The following is a 23,195-nucleotide window of genomic DNA, read 5'->3' on the forward strand; positions in this document are numbered from 1 at the left end:
AAAAGTAGTGGCAAATCTCTGTCATTCCAATTTTGCATTTCCTACCTTGATTACAGCCCTAGAGTCACCTATCAATCACTTAGCTCTCATTTCTACTTTTCTTTACAGAGGAAGGCAGACAGATTTCTTCTCAGAACTGCTCCAGTGAGTGATGTGACATGAATGCCACCTTACCTGAGTCTAAGTGCCAGGGGTCGGTGGCGGCCGACATTGGTGGGATGGTGAGGGGAGACGCTCCGCAGTTGGATTCCACCAGTTCTCCTTGGATGTGGACGTGGGAGGAGGCGTTGGTAGGTCTCAGAGCTGCTTTGAGTGGAGCAATCTGGTTGAATTGGACTCTTGATAGGCAGCCAGTGAATCCTGGGGTGTTGTATTTATATATATCTTGGTCAATCTTCCCAATTTCTATGAGAAATTGAAGAGGGGAAAATATTAATCAATACGATTCATTGCTTGGGAAAGCACAATTGGTCTGAACACATTGATTCCCAGAGCTCAGCTCCCAAGTCCCTCTCTGAAGGAGACTGAGATTGTGTCAGACCCTGACAGGTTTCTTTACATTTCATTACAGATTAAAGCTGGAAACCTCCAGGCCTTAACATGACTTGGTTTCACTGCTATGCTATCATTAAAATGAAAGGTTGGCATGAAGGAGTCAGTGAAGGAGTCATCAAAGAACAAAAGGCCAGGAAAAATTTCTGAGAAGAGTATTGGAAGAGAAGGCAGAAGGCAGAAGGACAGGGTCTTGGCCAGGGTGTCTCCTGCCAGCTGAAGCCACTGCTGTGAGAGATGCCCCTTCCTCAGCCCTGGCCTATTGCCCTCTTGGTTCTCCTGGGGGGGCCGGGACCACTTGTGGTCACTCCTGTCCTTCTCCTGTTTCCTCATGAGGAGACCAAGTGTCCCTTCAGCAGGAGACCAAAGGTGAAGGGATCTCCTGAGTCCCTTCTCCTAGGAGCCAAGCATTCCTTTGCCAGGGAGCCAAGCTTCCCTTCACCACTATGTCCCGTGTTCCTGTGGCCTGAGGTGGAAAACCATCCATCTCCAGTCTCCTTCCTTCATTCCCCTGCAGTGCTGAGAGGGGACAGGACCTCACCCAGCCCTGCTGAAGGCTGAGGGAGCTGAGACCCTGCTGCCAGTCACTTTACTGCTGTGGGCTGACAGATCAGCTGGCAGCTGGTACTCATGAGCTGAACAGAGGGCTCTGCCACCACTCTCTAAATCAGCTGTTGTCTCTCAAAGCTGCCCCCCAGGTAGCTTTCTCCCTTCTTAAACACCAGGTAAGATGACCCCAAAATCATGTAAAGTGCCTTTACTACCCAGGAAACTGGCATCTGCCCCCAGCTGTTTCAATTCTGCCGGGACCTGTTGGAACAGCCTGAGTCACAACCAAATCAAAACTGTCCCCCTCTGTCAGCTGTCTGCATTAGAGGGGTATTAACATTTCAAAGCCTCACTGCAGTGTCTAATATAATATTTACACGACAGTGGGGAATTTGGATTCCTTTTTTCTGTGGTAGTGTGGAGTGAATGAAAAGGAGACATAGAAGCATCATGTTTGTGCTGTATGAGATATTATTGCTCCAGAGGCACCAGGACACTTCTAGCCACTTTTCCCTTGGTTGTTGGGTTAATGACTGGCCCTTGAAGTCACTGGAAAAAGTCATACTAAACTGAGCAAAGAAGTAGAGCGACAGAGAGGACAGAAAAGAGGGAGCAGCACCACATTATTCAAAGCACCATGTTATTCAAAGGCAACCTTTACAGATAGGAACAAAGAAAAGTGTTGCAAGTTTTGGTTTTTGTAGAAAAAAAATGCCTGTAAATTACAAGATTGTGTCATAAAAAATAAAGGAAGGAAGACAGAGGTGGGAAGGAAAAGCTTCTGAGAGGTGTGAAGAGGAAGTGGGAAAGGGCTTTATTTTAAGAGTTTGGGGTTAAACTGGGAATCAAACTACATCTGGGCTTGAATTTTGCTACAAAAAAAACGAAGAAAAAACCTAACTAAAATTATTAGAAAATGCATTACTAATCTTTTGGAAATGTCTGTATACAGTTCTAACCAAATCAGGAACCATTATATGAGGTCTGAGCTGTTTAATGTCCTTAAAAACTAGCATGATATACACGTCAGTGCTATATTGCTAAGCGTACTGAGGGCTTGGCATCAGGGATACATACATGGAGTTCCAAGGCTAAAAACCAGACAAACTGTTTTATTTTTGGGGTTTACACTCTAAACATGTAGTGTGAGAAAACTGGTGGAATAGGGTCAAATCTAGAGCTCAACTAAAACAACTTCTTGGTATTCATGGAACTGAGCTACCTTTTCTGTCTTTGCAATTGTGTGGGAATGAAAAACAGGCAACATTTAAGTCCCCCTCATACCTAGCACAAGGGCACACAACAAAGATGGATAATCTGAAAATTACTTGCATTAAATCATTATAAAATTCACTATACAGGAACGGATTTTCTTGTCCCTGCATTTTCCCTGCTCCTTCTCACTTGAGAATGTCTTTTCTCTGCTAGTGCTTATCCAGCCTGTATTAATGCTACACATTTCATGAGCTGGCAGCGAGCAGTGACTGTCATCTCTGACAAAGTGGACACATCCTCAGGACTCAGATAAGGACTAGCTTAAATCCTTACCATAATTGTATTAGTCACAGCCAGCTCTCCTTTGAAAAAGTAGTTTGACCAAACCATTAGCAGCATCTCCTTCAAAAATTTGATCGTAAGTAAAAAACCTCACCCCATGCTAATTTTCCATAATTAGTAGAAAAGCTGTACAAAAGCTAGTTCATGCATTTGAATGCTACCTGTAAAACACATTACTCAAAGTTCCTTCCTGACCACAATATTCACTCTCCCTTACTTCAATAAAATATTCATGGCATATTCAGTGAAGAGCTGCATTTTTGAGTAATCCCTATAATCTAAGAAACAATTACAAGACTCTTCAAACACCGTAACCACTGTTAACAGTTTAGTGATTTCACTCACATTTTTATCTATTCAGTGGAACTTCATGCAGGAGCTAATAGCCTCCCACACACAATCCTGACTGACAAGAACAAAGATCCATGAATATGACTCTGCTAATTTAACAACTTCAGCGCCACGCTTCTCTAACTCCATAAATAAGTGATGGATACTAGATACTGAAAGAATTAAAAAAACAACAACAAAACTCCCTAACCTAACAAGGGACTTTGCTAAAGACCCGCATTTTTTGTTTAAAACATTCCACATTGCAAGTGATGGCTGTGAAAATCATCCCATGCAGATTTCCTGCCAGCTCACATCTCACCAGTGCTAGAACAGTATAGATCAGCTTCCATGACTGTGAATTTGTTCCTGCCTCTGCATGTCCCTTGGGGCTCAGCACACTGATACCCTCTGATGTTAGGCCATTACACTTTGTTTCCCTGGGCATTTGAGCCTAATAAACCCATTCCTGGGGAGTGCAGTGATTGAAAAATGAAATATGTCTTTGTTCTCGTGACTAAAATTCAATTTTCTCTCTGTAACAAAGAGGGGAGAAAAATCAAAAGATGATTACAATGACATTATTTTAAAAAAAGGAAATGTACAATGCACCTACTTTGCATTATTCCAATTTTCAGCACATAAGCTGGTGCAAAGTCATATAAATATTGCAGCATACAGTATTATCATTACCCAGTAACAACATTTATACTATTGCTTTCAGATCGGATGCAACAATCCCCTGCTGGCAACTTTCCCTCAGGTATTTCTGTAATGAAAGACTGCAAAAAAGTCACTTATAAGCCCTTTTTTTACTTCAACTGGTTTTAACCATTTTCTGCCTTGACCACACAACCTCCTGACGTGAGATGAAGGCCACAATTACACAAGACCAGTCGGGTGAACCCATTCCAGCACAGATGCATTGTGGTGTACAAATCCTTAACACTGAGCATTCACACAATAACTATGCAACTGCCCATCCATATGAGTTAAACATTTAAAAAATCTATATAATGTGCACACAGTGTGCCAAGAATCTCACAGATGTCACCCCACGTCTTGTGTGTTATCACTCATCAAAGATGTCTTTAACATCAATTACTTGTTATTTCTGTTTTGCTATTTCTTTAACAGCAAAAAGATACAGGAATTTAATCCTTAGCTGTTAATTTTGATTTCAGGACTTATTTCTGGTGGTTGTGGCGGAAATGTGCCATATAGTGATGAGCATAATACTATTTTTCTCTTGGAAATTATGTGCTATCACTTAAGAAGTGATTTATCCACTAGGTGAAAAGATGCAAAGAACATCTATTTTCAAGCATATTTCACAGAATCATGGAATATTCTGAGTTGGATGAGACCCACAAGGATCACTGAATCCCACTCTTAAGTAAAGGCCCATATGGGGATCAACCCACAACCTTGGCACTATGTGCACCCTGTTCTAACCAACTAAACTTATCTCATCTGTGACACAAGGCACCATTAATAAGTACCCAACATGGTGAAATTGATTATTTTATAAATCTAGAAGAAAACAAGCAAAAATAAATTATATTGAGGAAAACATTGTGACTGGACCAGTGCGTAAGTGACAAATGTATAAGTAGCACACAGCAATAACAGTCAGTGTAATGAGGGTATCTTTTTTTCAAGCCTTTTTGCCGTTACTACATTACCTGTAGGTGCAGCATTGTGGCTCCCGCCTAGGCACTATTACAAGAGAAACCAATAAACACTTTGATTCAGATTATTACCCAAGTTGACTTAGTCAGCATGCACCTGATGAGCTACTTGCAGAAGTAGACACATCGCCAAATACACTTTTTATCTACTTTCTCTCCCTTTTCTGCTTTCCACACTTACCCATTAAAAGATTTCTAGAGAAGCTCAAAGGGCCATAGAGGTTCTAATAGCACAAGAAGTTACTGCACTGCTGGAGAGGTCTGGCTCCACTTAGTTCTACCATCTATTTTTCATATATTCTTGTAGAAACACTTAGAAAGACAAGAAAAAACCGAGAGCATGATGTAGCAGAAAACAAAGATGATGTGTTTGGTCCCACAAGGGACCAAACAGGTTTTGGTCTAAGCAGGTTTTGCATAGATGAAGAACAGCTTCCCTATTTATGTAAAGTTCTCTGTGTGAGGATCCTAGAATGTTTCACACATTCACAAAGCTCTGCAGCACAAAGCTGTGCAATCCAGCACACTACTGTGCCAAACCAGTTTTGCTGTGCCACATGTGGAAAGATGGCCTTGGACTGTTACACATGGACCTTGGAAAGTGACAGAGGAGAGAGAACCAGCCACAAGGAAAGTAAACCTACCAAACTTGTTTTTATTAAATGTAGGTGCTGGGTATCTTCGCTCAATACCTTCTTGCTATGTAGCTGATCTGTGCAGCTTTTTTCCTTGATGGGCTCTCAAATGCATATCAATACAGAAAGTTATAATAAATCCTGAACCTTGAACGGTGTTCCTGACATACAGAGATCAAGACATCTATTTATAGTAAATTGTGTTCCATTAGGAAGGAAATGTAAAAGAACTTGAAGTACAGTTTGTGAGTATATATTACAACGTATGAAATAAATATCCTCTTATGAATTCCCTTGGAATTTTCCAATGGAGCCCTTCAAAGTAGGAACAAGGCAAAACCAAGGGTACCTATCCTAGTTCAGCAAGGCTGTCAGTAAATGTAACAGCCATCTAGCTCTTCTTTCTTTGTTTGGTGTGGGAAAGCTCTGCCCAAAGCAGCACATGGAGGGGTAGGGAGAAATAAAGCTCTGTATACTGGTGTGATTTTGGTCTTCATGTTTACTTTAAACAAAGTAAAGTCTCAGAAGCACAACCAAAGCCCTTTTCAATTCATTTTGCTAAAAAGACTGCTTCTTACACAATTTAAACAAGACATCATTTGAGTTTTGAAAATGGTGAAAAATCTAGCTGTTTGGATTTAGGACAATAACTCGTTTACATGTGCCCATTTACGCTCAGAAACACGAGAGCTTAATGATTCTGGAAAGCAAGGAGCCAAACCAGCAGTGGGAGAAGTTCAGCTTTGCAATATGGTGGCATTTCTGGCTAAGCTACCAGGCTGCTCTGCTATTTCACTTAAGAACAAGCATCCACTCAGCGGGTAGACAGAAGGTAATCCATTATCAATCTCCACAGCCCTTCCGCTAGCGGTACTAAATTGAACTTAAACCGTATCATATTTTAATAGACTGCACAGGTGAAGTCACCAATTCAATTTAATGAACCGCTAATTGCTTTGGGGTCAACCTTAGCAATAGATTTTCTCCTAGAAATAAAGTACCACGTGCCCCCTTCTCCCCTGTACTCAGAAAGATACCTTGTTATGTCACCTGCTGCCCAAAGAGCAGCTCAATCAGCATCTCAAGCATCTCTCTGTTATGGCATCAGGCTCCACATAATAGAAAGCAGTTTAAACTCTATAGCTGAAAGGAAGCTATTGATTTCAGGAATTCACAGTCCACAGAGATTGCTGAAGGAGCTTCACTTACTTGAACCCCACAGGAGCCGTTCAGTGCAGCATCAAATTGCAGCACATGCCAAAACTTGGGAACTGGCATGGTGTAAAAAGCCCAAGGGAAAAAATTAATTAGTGTGGATCCCAGACATCAGGTGAACCTGTTTGGAGTGGCATATACCTGTTAGACAAAAGCCACAGGGCTAAAAAGTGCATGTCAGGAGCAGTTACTGCACATCCAGAAGAGGGATAACACCAGGGAATGGGAAAATTACATTCTGGCACATTGTCTGGGTCTTCTGGTGAACATCCTCCAGTGAGAAGAGGGATCATCTATAGGAAAGTGCCCTCTGTTGACGGAGTGACAAAACTATCCTCTGTCTCCTTAAAAAGGAAAAAAGCCCAGAAGTTTCTTTCCTCAATTAGGTAAAAAGACATCTCATAGGACCTGGGGGCTTCACCTCAAACTTAAGGATAGCCAATTGGAAAGGAGCCAAAAAGTCCTGCCTAAGCAATTTACTAGAAAAAGAAGAGAACAAAGGAATTAATTGCTTTTCTGAGGTGCTTTACCAAGAGCAAGAACCTCTTGCACCTGGCTCAGTTTTTCTCTGTAAAGAGTTTTGTTATTTTGCCTTTTAATAAAACTTTTCTGTTTCCAACACTACCACAGAAGCCATCCTGCTGATTTTATGCCTTCTAAGGTAGCTGAGGTGTCATGGATGTGATACAGATCTCCAAGAGTTTATGACACCTGGCTCAAGGAGACCATATATCAATCATCCATTTGCTATCTGGCTGTTTATATCTCCTCTGTCCTAAGAGCAGCAATTTCTATATAAAAAAATCCAAAAACATGCGTATAGCATTTAACTGTGTAGACAATGTGTGATTTTAGAGATGCTAAATACTCCCAGTACCAAGCAGAGAAGCTAAACTCTCAGAACTACATTTAATGAGCTGTACTTAATGTCAAACCTCAAGATGTATGGGGACTGAACTGAGCTACTGTAAAGACTGTTCATGGCCCTCAAACATCCCTGGCTTTTAATTTCAGCCTCTGAAGCAAATTTCAGTAAGTGGCACAAACTAAGCATAAAACAAAAAATAGGGACTCTATTTTGTTCATTACCCAGAACTGAGCTGTGCATGCTGCTTTCTGGACACTCGTACCAGTGGAACAAGATGCTCATTTATGGAGAACATGCTCAAGGGATGCTGGGGGCACAGAAGGGTAAGCAGCCCCTGAAAATGGGCATCTGAGCTTCACAAGACCCAAGTGCAAATGGCTACCAAGTGCTCCTTATGCAAAAATTAAATCCTGGGCAGCAGATGGACTTTTTTAGTCCACAGGTCTGCAAGGGCCAGGTGATACCCAGGTGCCTGCCCACCCGTCCTCCTCCCATCAAGTTAATACAGTAAGGCTGCAGGTGGCCCCCAGCCCACAGTGTGTTGGGAAAGCCATCCTGTCACTCCCTCTTCCGGCACACATCATCTGTTCCCTTCTCCCTGCAACCATGATCAGACCCCAAAGTCAGAGGCCTCCAGATATGTCTACAACTGATTGCTTTCCAGAGCCTTAAGGTTTCCCTCACAGTGTGGTCTTATCCTGTGACATGATCCTTCTGTGGCTATTTTAACTTTTGCTTTGTAAATTTACGTCACTTGTTGTAACCCTTCTGATTTCCTTTCATAAGATGTTATAGCTTCCATGGAATAATTTTGTTAAGACAGTTTATATCAAGACCAGCAACCCCACTGACCATGCACTGACACACAGAGAAGATGTTATTTATGGTCTGTGAAGCACTGGGCCAGAAACAGAGGGATTTAACATTAACCCAGCAGTGCCAACCAACAGTGTTGCACAGCATATTCATGGTGCTTTCATGGTGGTGTCTGACATTCAAGAAATGGCCTTTCCACCTGCACTACAAGCAAGAGGAAAATCACTTATGAAGATTGTAACAGCCCAGTGCACGTTTTAGTTGCACCAGCGGCTTCATTAGAATTGCCCAAACAAAGGCCATTCCTTTATGAAACATTTCTGACACCTTCTGCACAAGCTAAAAATCATTGAACTGGATGAAAAATACACAGGATTAGAGATTCTGAGCTGGCCTGGATGCTGTGCTGCAACCCTGGAACTCTTCCAAACCCCAGTCCCTGGCAGAGGAGTTACGGCTTTCGGGTCATGCTGTAATAGAGACAGTAAATCACTGACATGAAATACACTCCTATCAGAGTCCCATTATGGCAGGAATAATAAAGACTAGTGCTGGACTGCAGCTCCTCTGTCAAAAAAGGCACTGTGAAGAATGCTGTGAAATGGAGATGTTATTTGACAGCAGCCTGTTTTCACATTGCCACAAATGCAAGGGGTTTGACACCAAACTGGATGGTTTTTTTCCTGCTCTTTTGTACTGATGATATAATTATTGAATGTTTCAAGATTTTATACTGGATGTATGATTTCCTGAAATCTTCCATTTTAAAATGTCACGTGTTAGCCAGAAACAGTTATTATTAAGAAATTCACACTGCTTTTAACAAAAAGGGAATTAACTGATGCTGCAGGGTTCTTAGCAATTGCATTATAAATGCCACAAATGCAAGGCCAAGAGTAAAACTGAACATCCTTTTTCCAAGGAAACAAGTAATTTTTCCACATTTTGCTACTGACTTGTTGTATGACTTTGATTGAGCCACTTCAGATATTCATACCAAACTCTGTCTCTTCCTCTTAGTAGAACACAGAAATCCCCCAACTCTGTAGTTGAGATCTTTCTCAAGGTGTTTTGAGGCCTAAGTGAAAAAAGCTATGGGCATTAATTTAAAATATGAAAATAAAATGAAATTGTTTTCTTTTAAATACACCTCAAACTTCTTATGACTTTGGAAAGGTGACTAATGGAGACAAAAGATTGCATGGCACATATACATAGATAGAAAAGAAAGCTCTCCCAAGGGTAATAAAACCATGCAGAATCAGAGCAAAAGAGAAGAAATACTAAGTTTCTAGGGATCCTTTGTTGCCAGTGAACTCTACTCAGCATGCAGATATCAGATGAAAATCTTGAATTTGACAGAAGCTTTCAAATGTTCCTGTCGCCATGATATTTTCTGAAAAATCCTTTTGCCAGGATTTTTCTTCTGAGAAGCCTCAGAGGAAAAGAAAAACAGTAATTATCTGCTGCTGTGGAATGCAACAGGTGGATCTGTGATTGGTCTCACGTGGTTGTTTATAATTAATGGCCAATTACAGTCCAGCTGTCTCGGACTCTCTGGTCAGTCACAAGATTTTGTTATCATTCCTTTCTATTCCTTGCTAGCCTTCTGATGAAATCCTTTCTTCTATTCTCTTAGTATAGTTTTAATATATAATTTTCTTTTAATATAATATATATCATAGAATAATAAATCAGCCTTCTGAAACATGGAGTCAAGATTCTCTTCTCTTGTCCTGGGACCCCTGCGAACACCACCACATGTTCCCACTCATGAATGGCTGCTGTGAGGCATTCAGCTGGGGCCAGAATCTCAGTGGGAGCAAACAATCAACTCTGTGCCAATGGGACTAAAATTCCCACTGGTTTTGTGGGAGGAGTTACATCTCTGTACATTACCCTTTATAACCAATGGTGGGAGCTAACAGAATAATTTCATACATTTATGTAGTGTTCTGTTCCCCTCTAGAGCACTGATCATTCTCCTTGGGCACCAGAGGCAAAAAGCTCAGGCTCTTGTTCAAAGGAGGAGTTCCAAATGCAGGGAGAGTTAAGAAGAAAGGCCATTCACCCAGATGATGACCTGAGCTGACAGAACAGAACACTAATATTGTTCACTCGGGCTGCACCACATACCTTGGCTAAAAGCCCTCCTGAGAGCTGATGGAAATCTTTTGATTGAGAAGCAAAGTGCTCAGCACACATGGGTTAAGCCACCAAGCAGCAGAAATCAGCAATTTTCAAGGCAAAACTGTGTAAGAAGTACAACAGTTTGCTTCTAGAACAATTTTCTTTTTCTACCCCATCCTCTATCCTTTAGACATGAAGCAAGAGCAATCAGATCATGGGTTGAGGGCAGCAGAAGAGCCACCACCAGGTGTTTCATCCACAGCAAAGAATTAAAATGTTTCATCAGCTTTTTTTTTTTTTCTTTAGGCAGGCACTAGGCAGAGTGACACTAAGTGGATGATGGGGGAGGAGAAAAAAATATACAGACAAAATTTCTTTAAAAAATACAAACAACAAATTTAAATGACGGACAAAATAACTAAATTTTGTCATCATAGATAGCACTATGAAAAAAAGGGTTGTTATTACAGATAGAATATCCTCAGAATTAGCTGCTACCCTGGTTTTCAGTAGGATTTATAAGCCCATTCTAATTTATGCTCATGATAAATAACCTTGACAGCATCCTTCATAACTCTTAGAGAAGGCTATAAAACACACACATTTTGCATTACCATGCAAAAGAAATAGGCATAGTTTTATTCATATCATTTGTCTAAATGTGCTTGTATGTCTTAGGGAAGCTGGCTGCAACACAACACAGAAAATTCTTTTTGGGCCAGAAAGTAAATAAATAATCAAATAAGTCTTTTGCAGCCTGTAGTCAAATGTAATGTGTCTTGGCCAAAGTCCAGTGCATTTAGTTATACAGTGCCTTTGTTACAACTCTATTAAAATTAGGTAATTTCAGTCTTCCATTACTTTGCATTTTAATGGATATTCTCCTATGACTACCTGCAAATGACTTCATAATATACTTTTCACTCTATATCACAAGCCTCAAATATCTTAGTAAAAGTGCAGTGTCATCAGAGTGGGCAGGCTGAAATTCCCTCTCTTGCCTCCCCCCTTGCTCATCTTAGTCTCACTTGGAGATGGTAAAAATGCTAGAATAAGAAGATTTAAAGATCCATGGTATGCAACTAAAACTAGAAAATAATTTTTCAGTAGGATATTATTTTTGTTTGTGTATCATTTATGCCTCATATTAACCTTATAAAGTCATAAAAGTTGTTGAGGGTTTTTTCTTTTTTTAATAATTAGAAAGGTAATTATTATATCTGTAATCTGTTAAGAAACCACTTTTAGGGATCTTAGTATCACGAAGATAATGCTTCTTCAACAGTTTCACATATTTTTTTAAATTTAATTTTGAAGAAATCCATTGCTAATGCACCTGTGATGCTGGATTTCAGTCCAACATAATATATAAAAAGAAGTTTTTATAGAAGAACTGACATTTTTCAGAAGATATACATACTGCCACATTATGAATAAGTAAAGATGTTTTGAAGTAGTGGCAATTTTAACTACCAAAAGCCTGAAAGTAGCAAGCAAATGAAAAGCAGAACGACAGCAAGAATAAGAATGCTATAACTTAGTAGGTATTTTTTTCTTACAACATTTTCCTTCTGTTAGCTTTACTTCTTTATTAGCTATTTTTTTTTTTTTCAGATCAAAACATCCATGTCTTTGTACAGACAACACCAACCTAGCTGTAGTACTGAAAGCCATTTTAACAATTCAAATATACTGTAGTAAAAAAATACTGTAGTAAAAAAAAAGAAGGGAAAAAGAATTAATTTAATTTCTTAGAAGTAATTTCTTTTATGGTCGGGTTTTTTCCCAGTATTGTATGCCTCACATTTGAAGCTGAACAATTTATATTTGAACAATCTCTATTATGTGCTTCTTTTCTTTGTTACAAGAATAAAATGCACTTTTGTATTTCCTCTGCCAGAACACGCTTATGTGTAATAAATTCACTTCTCCAAAGTATTACTATTTGATGCACAAATTATCATAAAAATTTAACAGCCACATTAAATAGATCAATGACTTATCTAGTTAATTGTTCTCCCTCAGAAATGAAAAGTGACTGATATTAGCTGATTCACAAGTAGCAGAACAGCATGGGGCATGTAAAACGATCCTCTCCCAGAGCACCTTTTCAGCTTCCCATAAACATGGGCTTTAAACCTCTCTCAGATGAAGGCTGCATCTTGCCTTTTGCATTTAGCTACCAGAACTGCCTTCCATGAGCGTGCCCAATCTTTTCAGAAACCATTAGCACTGCTGACCTTCTCAGCTTCCCACAGCAGTGAGTGCCAGAGCTGAACTACTCACTCTGGGACAAGCCACCTCCTGCAGCCTGGCAAAGGCAACTGAGGGGCTCAATCTCTTGTGGTTCGGAAAACCACTGCACACCTCCACTGCTATAGGACTGTCCTGCATCAAAATCTGGGTGGACCAACTACATCAACTAGAAAAAGAGCTCTCAATCTTTGGTTTAAAAGAAACCTTAATGAACTTCAGTTAAGAGTGTCAAAGCTCAGTGTAAGACCCCCTCCACCTTTAGGCAGAGGAAATTATGATTTCATAAAGAATGAAATGTAAAAGCATTACACTATGATTTGGAAACCAAAAATGCTTCCTTATTCAATAAATACACTGGAGATCACAGAAATAGGTGGAGTTTGATGCCAGCCATCAAATTTCACTCCATGAGAAACAGTAAGGAATATGTATAATTGAACTGGACCTTTATTGGTTTTGAAATCACATCCAGAATATTACATGCCAGGCACGCTCAGTGTACACAGCTTTTTCAATTTCTATGATCTGCTCATCCAGAATCTCATTCATCAGGTAAAGATAACAGACATTTTGACAAAAAGACAGAGCTGGGTGATGATGGACAAACCTGAGGAGACAACATGCACGGACTAACTCAGTGATTATCTTTGCATCTCATCAGATGGTGTAAACGGAATACTTCTAGGTGGGCTAAACCAAACTGTGCACTATCAATATGCTTTATCATTATTGTTACATTGCATCCAAGCACGGAATGATGTGCTGGAGTAGTATCTGAGGACACAATGCCATTTGCAATATAATGGCTTTGTTAGCAGCTATAGCATGTGCTCCCACCCAAATAGTGAAGCAGAGCTATATTTCACATCCCAAATATAATTGATTTCTTTAGAGGGATAGGTAAACCTTTGATCAAGCTGCAATAAAAATAAATATAAAAAGACTGGAATTCTAGGATCTTGTTATGCTTGCTCTAGCAGACAAATGCATTAGAATAAGGCATTAAGTTCGAGATGCTATACTGATAAAATACTGTCATTTGCCTAATTTTCTTCACTGTTGTACACGATTAAACACTTCGCGTCGCATCGGCTGGATCAGACAGCAGACATGTCTAACACAGGACTGCTTATTAACTTGCTTCTTTTACAACCACATCGTATAAAAAATAAGAAAAAACTTACAGGTGGATCGCAGCACCAGCGCCAGGAGCCGATCTACATCAGACCGCCCTTCTTCGTCCCTTCGAGCTGCCCCTCTCTCCTCCCCCAGCCCCCGGTTCGGCGGAACCCCGGGCAGGACAAGGTCGGGAATGCCCAAACCCCAGTCGGGCACCGGGGCCCCGCCTCCCAGCTTTGTTCCGGCGCCAGAGGTGCGCTCACCTGCTCCAAAGCCGGATCCCGGCTCCCGGCACACGCTGCCGCGGCACCGCGTCCCTCCCGCCGCCCCTGCGGCTGCGAGCGGGCTCCAGCCCCTCACAGGGGTGTCCCCTCCCCGCAGGACGAGCGTGCCGCCCTGCCCGCCGCGGTAGCTGCGCTGTGGCCGGCGCTGCACGCCGGGCGCTCCGCGGTCCGGCCGGAGCTGAGGGAGCGGCCCCGGCCCCTCACGGCGCTGAGGCTGCGGCTGCGGCTGTGGCGAGCGGCGCCGAGCGCGGAGCGGAGCCCAGCGCGGCTCCGGGCCCAGCGCTGCGGGCGGGAACACACGGAATGGAGCCACGGGGGGAGCGAGTGGGCGGGGGCGCCGCGGGGTCCCGGGGCTCCGAGCGCCGCGCCGCTACACGGTGCTGCTCGCCGTCAAGAGCAGGTGGTGTTAAATAGGGAGAATGTGGCTGAAGGTCATTGTTTTGATAAGTTTTGAATGGTACACGGTAAAAAATGTATTTGCTTTTAATTTATGCACACAGAAGAGTGAGATGACTGCTCTTGCTCCCTTTTCAGATGGCAGAAGGGAGACTAAGCATCCTGCATACAGGGCACTAGAAGAAGAAGGGGTCAAAAATCCATCTATTAACGCAGAGATTATGAGACCACCTATTATTCACCTATGTCTATCATCCATCTAATACAGAGATTTGCATGCCACCTATTATCCAGCTATTAGCAGAGACATTATGAAACCTCCTCTTCCTTCTCTCCACTTGGTCTTGCAAGTGCCCCTTGCTCCCTCCTCTCCTCTCCCAGATGCACCACCACCTTCCTATCTCCATCTCTGCTCCATCAATGGAGAGAGGGTCCTTGGAGGGAGGGAGGGAGGGAGGGAGGGAGGGAGGGAGAAAAGCAGAAGAAGCCTTTGGGATTGGCATAAACTCTGAAGAGACAACAGCAATTCAGGCGACAGCTCACTTGGAATGGCTGGGCTTGGCCGCTGCTGTCTGCTGCTCTCGTCTGTGAGCCCCAGTGTGGAGGCAGATGCTGCATAGCTTGAGGGGAAGGAGGCTGCCAGCACTGACTCAGGCCAAAAGTATCACTGCAGCCAACAAAATGTGCTGGCCAGAGGGCAAATGGGGCCTGCTCAGCTTTTTCCCCAGTGAGGAGCTAGAAATGAGTGAGTAAAGCAAAAAATAAATTAGCACTTAACCATAAATAGGCACTTAACCAGAAATGGGAATAATTGACCTTGGAGGAACCTGGATAAAGGAAATGTAGGACCAGAGTCTTGGATTACAAGTTGTGCAAGCTGTTGCTCCAGAAGAAAAACAGAAGATAATAGAACCTTCAGCAGGACCTTCACCTAAGGCCTTCATTCAACTAGCATGGTATCACAGTTAGTCACATCAATTTAACTCACAACTTCAATTTCAGTATCTTGTCAGCACCATTTTACTGAGGTCCATTATTATGGTTGTTCTGAACCGAGCCAGGTTTGATGTAATAAAAGTGGATCCTGTTCTGCACAGCACACAATGTCTTGTTCTGTTTTAGTATTTCTCACAGAAAATTCGGAGAGCTCCCTCAGTCCCCCACAAGTAATGCATGAACCTGCTGATTTTTGTAAAGGAAAATTAAACCAGTAAATGAGGAATCTCTAACTGGTGAATGGTCATTTGTAATAATTCTAGCAGAGACAATATGCAATTTGTGTGAGCAGTAGTTCAGCCATAGGTAGTGAAGGCACTCCCAACCCAGCAGTGAGCTGAAGGGACTCTCAGCATGGCAGTCTGCAATTTAGAGATGTTCAGACTACACTGAAATGAGGTGGCCCAAGTACTAGAAGCAGTTTAGCTGCAGAGGGACAGAATTCAGTGCAGGGTATTTATTTCACCTTTAGCCTAGGAAGACCCTTCCTGAATCAATTTTTAATTGCCTGTATTCATAAGCTCAGAATCGGAGATATAAACAACGGGAATGGAAATTTCTCACTTATAATTACATTCTTGAGAGACAATTTGCCGGACAGGAAGGTTAATTACAGAATGCTGAGGACAGCTTGGTAGGGAAGAAACACATCACTGGTGGATTGCTGTTGGTGAATAACTTAAACCAGCATGATCTTAAATGTAGGTGTCCCAACATGTTTGCTAATGAAGTTAATGAAAAGGGGGTGATAGGCATGTCTGGTGTGTGTGAGAAAAAAAAAAAAAGCCCTCATTTTCATTTCCTAGAAACTTCAATTTGGAATGCTTGTGCTGGGATCTTGTGCAGCCAGTAGTAGAGCATCATTAGATTATTGAATTTTTTTTCCCTAAAAATTTTACTGACTATGACATAAGGTAATTAGTTTGGACTTCATTATGATGAGAAAAGAGGATTTAATCACTGGCCTGGAAGATGGTGGTTGCCTAGGGACCAACAATCATAACCTGATTATGTTCAATATGTGATGTATGTGCTTTAAAAAGGCTATCTGGTCATAGCTGAAGGAAATAATGAACAGCAGGAAGAGCTCTGTGGATGGAAGTGGATGTTAAAGAGCAGGTTGTATCTCAAAGAACAAGGTTCCACACTTTATGTTTGTTTTATATGAAGATGTAACAATTTCGTTTAATCAGAAAAAACCTGCCAAGTAAAATCAAAACCGCACATCAAGGATCATTATTGGGACGAGTATTGAAGATGCTATTTAGCATCTTCATTAATGACTAAATGAATGTATCCAGTGTCTCTTCAGCAGATTTGCAGATGACACCAAGCTGAGTGGTGCAGTTCACACACCTGAAGGATGGGATGGCATCCAGAGGAACCTGGAGCAGCTCAAGAAGGGTGCCCTTAGGAGTTCCATGGGGTTCAACCAGACCAGGGCAAGGTGCTGCACCTGGGTTGGGGCAACCCCAGTACCAGCACAGGCTGGGGGATGGACAGATGGAGAGCAGCCCTGGGGAGAAGGACCTGGGGGTGCTGCTGGATGAGAGGCTGGACATGACCCAGCCATGGGCACTCACGGCCCAGAGACACAAACGTGCCCTGGGCTGCCTCCAAAGCAGAGTGGCCAGAGGGGAGAGGGAGGGGATTCTGCCCCTCTGCTCCTCTCTGGTGAGAGCCCACCTGCAGGGCTGCATCAGCTCTGGGGTCCCAGCATGGACCTGCTGGAGTGAGTCCAGAGGAGGGCCACTAGGATTATGAGTGTGGTGGAACACCTCTCATACAAGGAAAGGCTGAGGGAAATGGGTTTGTTCAGCCTGGAAAAGAGAAGGTTTTGGGGTCACCTAATTGTGGCTTCCCACAAGAAAGATGGGAAAAAAAAATTTACAACAGCATGTGCTGACAGGACAAGGGGAGATGGTTTCAAACTGGGAGAGAGTAAATTTTGATTAAGTAATAGAAAGAAATTCTTTGCTGTTAAGGTGATGAGGCATTCGGACAGGTTGACAGTGAAGTTGAGGGTGCCTCACCTCTGGAAGTGTTTAGAACCAGGCTGAATGGGGGTCTGAGTAACCTTGTCTAGTGGAAGGTGTCCCTGTCCATGGCAGGGGCATTGAAGAGATCACTCTTCCTACAGCATTCCGCAGATCTTTAAGCACTGGAGAAGTTACAGAAGACTAGAAGTTTCCTTAGGTCCATCCAGGAAAACTGAAAATGGGCTAAAAAATCATACGGATAATAAGCCTAATATCACTTTTCATAAAAGCAGTGGAAGAAACATTATAGGAATCTGTAAGCAACAAATAAAAGAAAGAATTAAGTGAACATAGGAAATCTTCAAATAAATTTTCAGCTAAAAATGTTTCCTTCAATGAATTTAAAATTTCAGGTTTTGAGTACAAGTTTCATCAAGCTATATAACTCTGTTTTAGAAAAGTGCATGTGTTTTCATGGCATGTTGAATTAATTAAGTTAAAATCCACAATATCAATGAAGCATGTGTTCAGTGGAAGGAAGTCCGCTAAATAATAAGCTAAGAGGCTCAGAAGGTACCTAAGAAAGTAAAAAGAGCTCTTTAACCAAGCCAAGAAAGGCATAGCAAAAAATCAGCATCTGTCAGCAAAAGCCAAACACATTATGGAAATAACTGCAGTTTTTGAAAATGTAGCAGATTAATTGTTGGAAGAAGCAACCCAGGGAAGTACATTATGGCTCCTGTTCCAATTTGAACAGTTCTGTTGTACTTCAGTACAAGCCTTAGAGTTTTGTGATACTATTTAGCTTGGTTCCCTCTGACTTCCTATATTTAAACTGTTGGCTGCCCTAATTGAAGGGAGTGGAATTATTTTTGGGACTCACCACAAGTCCTTAGTCATTTTGCTAAATGGTCCTGTCATTATTAAATTATGAGTACCCTGTAATCACCTGGTGTTGTGTTGCAGTTCCAGAAGCATGTTCAGCTTTTCCATCAAGCATTTGAATGTGAGCAACACAACCTTGCTTTCAGTATTATTTTTGGCACCTCTTTCATGTTACTGGAATATCAGTGCCTGTCTCTGGCTAGCTCATTACCAGCCTTTGTTGCTTGCTTGGCTGGAGTTGAAGAAAATGTGTGCAAATTCTCTATTATTCCATGTGCCATGCATGAGGGAGGGTGCCCCAGCTGTTTATGAAAACATGATGGAAAGACACCTGCAGAGGAATGCTTGGAGCAATGCAGCCCCACCACCCTTGCAGAAAAGCTCTGCAAACACACTCCTTGAGACACCCAAATTCAGCTGATGCCAAAGGGCAAAGGCCCACTGGCTTCACTTTAAAGGCGCCCTTCAGAGGCAGATTTTCCCCTCTGGCCCCATCCAGTACCAAACACAGTCAGTGCCATCTGCCTGCTGGAACTGGAATTGCCTTTTTTAACTGCTGAATGGTCAGTTTGAGGAAGACAAGCCACTTGAATGAATCTCCTCTAATTGGGTATAAGAATGTTCACCTAGCAAATTTACTATTATTTAACAAAAAACCCCAACTGACTGAATCCCCAAGAAGATTGCCGTTATTTTTTGTTGTTATGGGTACGAAAATTTAGAAAAAAAATAAGGAAATCTGTAAAAATTGATCAAAAAAAAGCTACATGGATAGCCCAATTAATCTGGGTTAACATAGCAATACCACAGTTGAGACTGAAACCTAACCCATTCTCTATTGTGACAAAGAAAAAACAGAAACATTATCTTATTCCATTTCTCTGAATGAAAACAGACAGTGATGCTTTACCTTGGCTCATTAAGTTAAAACACCAAGTTATATAATAGGACACTGAGCTGGAAATGTCAGCCAGCTCTTGCCTGACAAATCAGGAGCAATCTTTGGATATTTATAGAGATGAATACCTTTACTACTCTGCTATCTGATCTCAAAGACTAATTTTCAGTACTGTAGCAAGACTTATTCAAAGTTTATTGCAAGCTGGTTGAAGCTCTCCCAAAAGGCTCTGAAGCCTCTGGGGTGTCCTTGTGCTCCCATGCTTTAGCCTTTTCTGGGAAATATATTTTCTGAGGTCTGCATCCCCATGGACAATCAAGCATTTTTACTCCAGGACTATGTAATAATTGAGTATCACAAAATATCTTGCTATTATGTGGAGACATAGTCTGGGAAAAGAGACAAAAAATGCATTGGAAATCATCTTTAAGGAAAACATCTCCCTGCATTATATGAGGCATATGCCTCCAGTAATTGTTTAATACATTAAAAAAAAGAACTCATCAATCTTTTTAAGCACTGGTGTTAGACCAGCAGTAAATTCTCTTTGCAAATACAATCTTACAATGACAATTGTGTTCATGTTAAGAGAGCTGATCTTAAATAATAAACTCAGATTCAGGCAGGTTCCTTTTGGAAGCTATAATCTCATGGAAATCTTGAGCAAATTGTCACAGATTTTTTTTATTTTTGAGCACATGCTTGTTCCAAAAACAAGAACTGTAGGTTGAAGGCTAATTTTGTGGACGAGGGGGTGAATGTGAGAACACTGATACATGTGGCCAAACTATATTGCTCTTGGCACACTGAGGACAGTTTTGGTAGCAGATAAGGCATAATTCATAGTACAGAAAAAAGTATGAAAAAAGCTTTCTGACCTACAGCATGTGGGCATTCTAAATAACACTTAAAAGGATTTAGCTAAAACATTTTAACTGGAGGCTTTCCAGTACTTTGTTTCACATTTTTAAAACTTCATCACTAAAATCTGGAGCTGGATAAGGAAAATGTGCATATGACCTTACTTCCAAGCCTGCTCTCCAACCTGGCTTTAAATTGTAGAGATTAAGCCAGGCTTTAACATGAAAGATACATCTCACTTGATTATGTGTGTTAGTCACTGAAGAAACTGTAACCTAAAGTTCAGCAAACAGGGAAAACGCAAGTCTTCTTTTCTTATTTCAAGAGTAAACAGCTGGACAAGAAGGTTGGCATAATGACCAAGGTACAACAGACACAGAGGCTGTGAAAACAGCAGTTTTCTATGTTTGCAAGAGAGGGGGAGTGTGCTTCCATTCCTTCTTCTATTCCCTCTCAGATAAATGCAAATCGTTATGGAACAATGGTAGCAAGAGTTCGTGTCACTCCTGTTGAAACACCTGCTCTTCCTCTGTATGTTAGGAAAAGAACACTAGAAGCATAAAACCTATTTTGTTGTTGAAGGACAAGGCCATAAGTGAAGGAGATGATTCTTTTGTCCTCCTGAAGGGAGGTCCTTAGTGCCAGCAAAAGGACTGGGAAGGCCTTTTGTGTATATTTCACTTTGCAGTTCTCAGGGCATTCATTCCACTTGGTTATTTCTGCCAAAGTTTCAATTCTTCGGCTCAGGGGGGACTGGCAGCCTGGTAGTCACTGTATTGATAGTGCTTTTATTGCACATAGTCTTTGGTGAAGGTCCCAAATGAGTACAGCCCTAGGGCAGCTGGTTGAGTTTTTGCATTATTTGGGAGCAAGATTATTCCTTGTCTCCCCAAAAGGTAGACTGCCACTGGAGTTAATTCTTGACTGCAAAGTTTATGAATAGAAATGCTAAAGCCAGGTTTTACACATATTACTTAAATTACCTCTTCAGCCAATGCCCTTTTGAACTCATGGTCAGCGATTGATTAGAGTGAGCCATGCACTTGGGCACTCTTACAGAGTTCACACTTTATTTTGGGAAATAAATATGATTACCCTGTCTAGCAGAATTTCCTGGCACCATCTAACTATAAGAAATAACTTGCTCCTTTATAAGCAAAGTAAAACATTTGCAAATTACCATGAGTTCATTGTATGACTTTTATAATTTCTGGCTCCTTGCTAGGCCAGTAGCTTTACAATACAGTTCCAATGTACTTTCAATATATACAAATAAGAGATCTGGGTTTGAGCTTTCTTTTCATGCACTTATCAGAACTTTAAAACTGAATTACTGTCATGGCTAAAAGTTGATGTGTTATTCATCATCCAGTGAGATATCATTGTAAATAACAACCATTAATTGAAGCAAACACAAGAAATATTCCATGAAGTTTAGGATATATTTTACCCAAACAACAATGACTTTAGTAGTCACTGTCTGCATGCTGCAAATGTGAAAGGAAAATATACCAGAGAAGGAAATGAAGATCTTAATTACTGGGACATGATGATCCAAGTGGCAATAATCACTCCCCAAAAAGAACTTCCAGAGATCTGCTGCAAGAATGGAAAGTTAGCTTGTCATCATTGCCTGCTAGGAAGCCGCTTGTTTTTTCACTGCAGCACCTGTTCCATTTGCTGTTCTGCAAATCACTGAATTTAGAACAATCAATCAGTGCAATTTTGTCTTCAGAAGCACTCTGAGTTTCCCTCATATGAAGTATTAGTACGTCAGAGAACAGATTTTTCAAGAGATAAAAGGAAAACAGCAGCCATCATCTGTTATAGAAAACAGACTAATATGATACTCATCATATACACACACTTTCCTGTTTTATTTGCCTGACAATAATTTTCATGAGGTAAGATAAATCAGGACACTGAATTTCTTTTGCTATTTTTGGCCTTTGTGCTGTACCAGTGTATCAGAGGTAAATTTCTTGGTTCCTTTTGCTTTGAGCATTTAGTAGAATGCTGAGTCTTGAGAAGTTTCCCCCTCCTGATGGCAAGACATGCCTAATTATCTATCCAAGGAGTGGAGCATGTTTGCAGAGGTCACACTGCTCAGGCAACTTACAAAACAGTTTTGCTACTCTGCTTAAAAAGAATTTTAGCATTTAAAACTGAAAACCAGGTTGCCTCTATAAATAGAAGATAAAAGAGCCAACAAAAGTGTATCTATAATGTATATGCATAGTTCATAAAAAGACACATATTTGGCAGTAAACCAGGAGTTTGCTTTATGCCTTTCCTGCCTTCAGTCAGAAAAACTGACCTCAAGGGATCTCTGTCTATGCAGTATGTTGAAAAGCACAGAAATGAAATGTTCCTCCTGACTAGAAGTAAAGAAAATCAAGAATTTTATTAAATCAAAGAAATCATTAAAAATAACTATTTCACATCCTATTTAGGTAAAATTTATCCCTGAGACTGACAGTGCAGAACATATTTGGAATGGAAGGATGCTTGCAAAGCTGCTGTGGTGCCTCCACAGCTCAGGCCAAATGGGCTGCACGTTTCTTTGGTCAGTCAGAATTCTGCTGCTGCCATGGTCTTGTTACTCCTGCAGGTTTGTGCAGACAGATGGCACAGTGCTATTTTGAAGCATTTCTAAAACCCTGGATCTGAAATCCCAAACTGGCAGGCTGGTTTATTTTCCACTACATCATTCCAGTTGACACTACAAATGCGCTGCACAACTGCCTTCAGATCCTGCCAGCAGAGTTTCCAGCACTGTCTGTCTCCATCCTGTTGAGCATATGCTGTCTCTGTAACACGTTTATCAGGGCAGAGACTGACTGATTGTGTGGATATTTCAAGAAGCCTTCAAAAGCCCCCTAAAAAGCCTGATTAAAAGGCTTTGCATGTGGAAAACAGAGCTGCAACCATGGAGGTTTGGATTAGACTTCTGCATGGGCCATGCTCCAGTTGTACAGCAGGGAAAAGGTGAAATAAAAGCAGCAGATGAATGTGTAGGGGCCTAAAACTGTGAAACAGTCTCCATTTTTATGTCAAATACTGATCAGGCTGCAAAAAAGCACGATACAAGGTCTCAGAGCCTTACTGAAGCACAACATTTGCCATGACTCAAAACCAGGCTGGTGGTCAGCTCTCCTATGGCAACACAGGGCATTGT

General features: G+C 41.4%; 1 protein-coding gene across 1 annotated transcript in view; it reads right to left on the reverse strand.

Annotated features, from left to right (window-relative positions):
• CNTNAP2 (contactin associated protein 2) overlaps positions 1-23,195 on the reverse strand; it is a 1,011,078-nt gene that overhangs the window by 17,146 nt on the left and 970,737 nt on the right. Inside the window, exon 22 of the mRNA XM_054274302.1 lies at positions 175-405. Coding sequence (XP_054130277.1) covers positions 175-405 — 231 coding nt within the window. The remainder of the gene's footprint in view (positions 1-174; positions 406-23,195) is intronic.

The sequence above is a fragment of the Melozone crissalis genome, unplaced genomic scaffold, assembly GCF_028551555.1.
Source record: "Melozone crissalis strain CALT ecotype California unplaced genomic scaffold, PUWL_Pcris_2 ptg000016l_1, whole genome shotgun sequence".
Lineage (NCBI taxonomy): Eukaryota > Metazoa > Chordata > Aves > Passeriformes > Passerellidae > Melozone > Melozone crissalis.